The sequence below is a fragment of the Panulirus ornatus genome, chromosome 6 (assembly GCF_036320965.1).
Source record: "Panulirus ornatus isolate Po-2019 chromosome 6, ASM3632096v1, whole genome shotgun sequence".
NCBI lineage: Eukaryota > Metazoa > Arthropoda > Malacostraca > Decapoda > Palinuridae > Panulirus > Panulirus ornatus.
Genome location: NC_092229.1, coordinates 35,599,022 through 35,605,021, shown reverse-complemented (window position 1 = coordinate 35,605,021; position 6,000 = coordinate 35,599,022). Strand labels below are relative to the sequence as shown.

Sequence of the window (6,000 nt, the reverse complement as noted above, 5' to 3'; positions counted from 1 at the left end):
TGGTTGCGAGGAGTGGGCTACGGATAGAGTTGTGCGCAGGAGGGTGGATGTGCTGGAAATGAGATGTTTCAGGACAATATGTTGTGTGAGGTGGTTTGATCGAGTAAGTAATAATAATGTAAGAGAGATGTGTGGTAATAAAAAGAGTGTGGTTGAGAGAGCAGAAGAGGGTGTTTTGAAATGGTTTAGTCACATGGAGAGAATGAGTGTCGGAGGTGGAGGGAACGAGGAGAAGTGGGAGACCAAATTGGAGGTGGAAAGATGAAGTGAAAAAGATTTTGAGTGATCGGGGCCTGAACATGCAGGAGGGTGAAAGGCGTGCAAGGAAGAGAGTGAATTGGAACGATGTGATATACCGGGATCGACGTGCTGTTATTGGATTAAACCAGAGCATGTGAAGCGTCTGGGGTAAACCATGGAAAGTTCTGTGGGGCCTGGATGTGGAAAGGGAGCTGTGGTTTCGGTGCATTATTACATGACAGCTAGAGACTGAGAGTGAACGAATTTGGCCTTTGTTGTCTTTTCCTAGCGCTACCTCGCACACATGAGGGGGGAGGGGGTTGTTATTCCATGTGTGGCGAGGTGGCGACGAGAATGAATAAAGGCAGACAGTATGAATTATGTACATGTGTAAATATGTATATGTATGTGTGTGTGTATATATATATATATATATATATATATATATATATATATATATATATATATATATATATATATATATATATATATGTATACATTGAGATGTATAGGTATGTATACTTGCGTGTGTGGACGTGCATGTATATACATGTGTATGTGGGTGGGTTGGGCCATTCTTTCGTCTGTTTCCTTGCGCTACCTCGCTAACGCGGGAGACAGCGACAAAGCAAAATTATAAATAAAACAAATAATATATGTATATATATATATATATATATATATATATATATATATATATATATATATATATATATATATATATATATATTATTAATATTATATACACTTCATATACACTTTATTCGTACTCATATAACTCCGCGTTGTACAGTCAGGTTCGGTAAAACGCAATCAGCTGGCTCTGTGTTCTGTTCGGAAACAACCAATAGACCCCGTTGCTCACCATTGTGAGACGAAGGGTATTCGAGTACTTAGTATTTCGAATAGTTGTTTCCTATTATACAGTCCCTTAGCGTAGCGGTTAGCATGCCTGCCTCTTGCACAAGGGGTCCCAGGTTCGATCCTGGCTGTTGGAGCTTTGTACGTTCTATGAAGGTGCGCGTTCATATACACTTTATTCGTATATATATATATATATATATATATTTATTTATTTATTTATATTTGTTTTGTTTTCTCGCAGTCTCCCGCGTTTGCGAGGTAACGCAAGGAAACAGACGAAAGAAATGGCCCAACCCGCCCCCATACACATGTATATACATACACGTCCACACACGCAAATATACATACCCATACATCTCAATGTACACATATATATACACACACAGACACATACATATATACCCATGCACACAATTCACACTTTCTGCCTTTATTCATTCATATATATATGTATATATATATATATGTATATATTAATATAAATGGCCATTCACACACATATACATACATATACATATCAACATATATATACGTATATATACACATAAACAGAAGTATACATATCTATACACATGTATATATTCATACTTGCTTGCCTTCATCCATTCCTGGTGCCACCCAGCCCCACAGGATACAGCATCGCTTCCCCCTGCTTCAGCAATGCAGCGTCAGGAAAACAGAAAAAAAAGGCCACATTTGTTACACTAAGTTTCTAGCTGTCATGTGTAATGCACCGAAACCATAGCTCCGTATCCACATCCAGGCCCCACAGACCTTTCCATGCTTTATCCCAGATGTTTCACATGCCCTGGTTCAGTTCATTGAAAGCACATTGACCCTGGCATACCACATCATTCTAATATATATAACAACCAAGAAATTCTATAACATATACCCTATTATTTCAACTCAATACAACAGAAACCAAACTTCATTAGGAAGACCAGCAGATTGTGTTATTTTCTAATAACTGAATAGTCATGAATTACCTCTGAAAGCACTTGTTGAGATTTAAGTAAAACAACTATTATCTCCTATGAAGTAGTATAATTTCAACATTGATACTTTTTCTTTCAACATACTACATCAGTATAATGTAAGAGAAACAGCTTAATTTTGAAATGTCAAATATTTCATTAAGAATTGACTTCAGTCAGAGGTAAACAGCACCTCGTTAAGTATTCACTGTTAATCACTTGCTGAGAGCATCATGGGCAATCCACTCAATTGCGATCAGAATATTGTAAGACTATGAAAATTGTTCTTGTATCATACTGTCAACCACATAATTGACAGGAACCTCAGAAGCCACAGTAACTTGTGTATTGTGAGTTTTGCGACAAAATGGGCACTGCAAAGGGCCTCTCATAAGAGTTTCAGTGATACAGCATGTGCAAAAAGAATGCCCACAGCTTAGGGAACGTGGTCGTCGCTCTTTACTGTCATAGTCTTCAAGACAAACCTCACACTGAAATTTAACCTGCAATTAGAAAAAGAAAAGATGTGAATCTGAGACTCTTTTCTGAGCCAATGGGTAACTTTAGTGCAATGAGGTAATGGTATTTTTCAAAATCAAATAAAAAAAGTATATTTATTGAAAGATATTACTGTGAAGACATATGATCTATACATGTATTAAATCAACATCAAAAGTCACATTATCTCCATTATTCATCTATAGTTACCAAGGATCACATATAATCAACAATATGACATCCCAGTCCTTCCAAAAAAGAGTACGACTTGGCTCTTCATTTAGGTCTGTTACTTAAGTGCATGAAGTTTGGAGGGATAGTTGGTAATATACTTAGACTTTCCACTACCTAGTGTTTCACACCGGTGTTTTACATATAAAGTGCCTATAAAAAAATTCATTAAATAACACGGGAGAAAGAAAACTTCCCACGTATTCCCATGTGTCGTAGAAGGCGACTAAAAGGAGCGGGAGCATGGGGTTGGAAACCCTTCCCTTCCACTATTTCAATTTCTAAAAGAGGAAAATGAAGAGGGATTTAAGCAGGGAGTACTCATAATCCTCAAAGGCTCAGACTGCGGGTGTCTGAATGTGTGTGGCTGTAACCAAGATGAGAAGAAAGGAGAAATAGGTAGTATGTTTGAGGAAAGAAACCTGGATGTTCTGGCTCTAAGTGAAATGAAGCTCGAGGGTAAAGGGGAAGAATGGTTTGAAAAAGTCTTGCGAGTAAAATCAGGGGTTGGTAAGAGAACAAGAAGTAGCACTACTCCTAAAGCAAGAGTTGTGGGAGAGTGACAGAGTGTAAGGAAGTAAACTGTAGATTGATGAGGGTAAAACTGAAAGTGGATGGATAGAGATTGGTGATTATTGGTGCCTATGCACCTGGTCATGAAAAGAAACATCTTGAGTGGCAAGTGTTTTGGGAGCAGATGAGTGAGTGTGTCAGCAGTTTTGGTGCACAAGACTGAGTATTAGTGATGGATGATTTGAATGTGAAGGTGAGTAATGTGGCAGTTGAGGGTATAACTGGTGTATGTGGGGTATCCAGTGCTGCGAATGGAAATGGTGAAGAGCTTGTGGATTAGTGTGTTCAAAAAATACAGGTGATTGGGAATAATGTGTCAGAGGCGGAGGAAACGAAAAGTGGGGGACCAAATTGGAGGTGGAAGGATGGAGTGAATAAGATTTTGAGCGATCAGGGTCTGGGTTTAAAAATATGAGATATACAAAAGTATGTGTATGTGAGTAGGAGAGATGATCAAAGTTATTATTAGATTACATGTTAACTGATAGGATGTAAAAGAGAGACTTTTGGATGTTAATGTGCTGAGAGGTGCAGCTGGTGGGATGTTTGATCACTATTTTGTAGAGGCAAAGGGGAAGATTTGTAGAGGTTTTCAAAAAAGAAAAGAGAATGTCGGGAAGAAGAGAATGAAGAGGGTAAGTGAGCTTGGAAAGATGTGTGAGGAAGTATCAGGAGACACTGAATGTAGAATGGCAAAAGGTAGGAACAAATGATGTGAGGGGAGTGGGTGAGGAATGAGATGTACCTAGGGAAGCAGTGATAGCATGTGCAAGAGATGCATGTGGCAAGAGAAAGGTGGAGAAAAGATTAGAAAGTGTTCTGAGTGGTGGGATGAAGAAGTTGTTAGTGAGAGAAAAGAGAGGCATTTGAACAATACTTGGATGGAATGAGTGCAAAAGACTGAGAAATGTATACGAGAGAGGCAGAAGGAAGGTGGAAGGGTTGAAAAAGAGAGCAAATGAGAGTAAGAGTGAGAGAGCATCATTAAAATTTAGGGAGCATAAAAAGATGTTTTTAAAAGGAGGTAAATAGCGTGAAAATGACAAGAGATCAAATGGGAACGTTAGTGATGGAGGCAAAGGGGGGGGGGGGGGAGATAACAGGCAGTGATTAAGTGAGGAGGAGATGAAGTGAGTTATTTGAAGGTTTGTTGAATGTGTTTGATGATAGAGTGGCAGATGTAGGGTGTTTTGGTTGTGGTGGTGTGCGAAGTGAGAGAGTCAAGGAGAGTGGTTTGGTGAAGAGAGAAGAGGTGGTGAAAGCATTGCGGAAGATGAAATCCGGCAAGGCGGCGGATTTGGATGGTATCGCAGCTGAATCTATTAAAAAGGGGGATGACTGTGTTGTTGATTGGTTGGTAAGGATATTCAATGTATATGTGGATCATGGTGAAGTGCCTGAGGATTGGCAGAACGCATGTATAGTGCCATTATACAAAGGCAAAGAGGATAAAGGTGAGTGTTCAAACTACACAGGAATAAGTTTTTTGAGTATTCCTGGGAAATTGTATGGGAGGGTACTGATTGAAAGGGCGAAGGCAGGTACAGAGCATCACATTAGGGAGGAGCAGTGGGGTTTCAGAAGTGGTAGAGGATGCGTAGATCAGGAGTTTGCTTTGAAGAATGTGTGTGAGAAACAGATGGATTTGTATTTATGGATCTGGAGAAGACATATGACAGGGGTGATAGAGACGCTTTGTGGTAGGTCTTAAAAGTATACGGTGTGGGAGGTAAGCTGCTAAAAGCAGTGAGAAGCTTTTATCAAGGATGTATGGCATGTGTACAAGTAGGAAGAGAGGAGTGTGACTGGTTCCCAATAAAGGTTGGTCTACGGCAGGGGGTGAGGGATGTCCCCATGGTAAATCAATTTGTTTATGGATGGGTGGTTAGGAAGGTAAGTGCTAGAGTTTTGGAGAGCGGGGCAAGTATGCAGTCTGTTGGGGATGAGAGGGCCTGCGAAGTGAGTCAGTTAATGTTCGCCAATGATACAGCACTAGTGGCTGATTCGAGTGATAAACTACAGAAGTTGGTGAGTGAGTTTGGAAAAAAGCGTTGAAGGAAAAGTTGAGAGTGAATGTGAATAAGAGCAAGGTTATTACGTTCAGCAGGGTTGAGGGACAAGGTAGTTGAGATGTGAGTTTGAACGGAGAAAAACTGGAGGAAGTGAAGTGTTTTAAATATCTGGGAGTGGACTTAGCAGTGAATGGAACCACGGTAGTGAAAGCGAGTCATAGGGATGGGGACGGGACAAAGGTTCTGGGAGCGCTGAAGAATGTGAGTAAAGAGAGGACGTTATCTCGAACAGCAAAAATGGGTATGTTTGAAGGAATAGTAGATCCAACAATATTATATGGCTGTGAATCATGGGCTATAGATAGGGTTTTACAGAGGAGGGAGGATGTGGCGGAAAGGAAATGTCTGAGGACAATATATGGTGTGAGGTGCTTTGATCGAGTAAGTAATAAAAAGGAAACAGAGATGTGCGACAATAAAAAGAGTGTGGTTTGGAGTGCAAAAGAGGAGGTGTTGAAATGGTTTGGAATGAGTGAGGAAAGGTTGATAGAGAGGATATATGTGACAGAGGTGGAGGGAACAAGGAGAAACAGGAGAACAAATTG

At 40.0% G+C, this 6,000-nt stretch overlaps 1 protein-coding gene across 4 annotated transcripts in view; it reads right to left on the bottom strand.

Annotated features, from left to right (window-relative positions):
• Window positions 1-2,131: 2,131 nt before the first annotated feature.
• Window positions 2,132-6,000, bottom strand: part of LOC139749156 (alpha-latrocrustotoxin-Lt1a-like) — a 180,940-nt gene continuing 177,071 nt past the window's right edge. For all 4 annotated transcript variants that reach the window (XM_071662795.1, XM_071662797.1, XM_071662794.1 and 1 more), the window contains one exon: window positions 2,132-2,584. In XM_071662795.1, coding sequence (XP_071518896.1) covers window positions 2,354-2,584 — 231 coding nt within the window. In that variant the 3' untranslated portion in view covers window positions 2,132-2,353. The remainder of the gene's footprint in view (window positions 2,585-6,000) is intronic.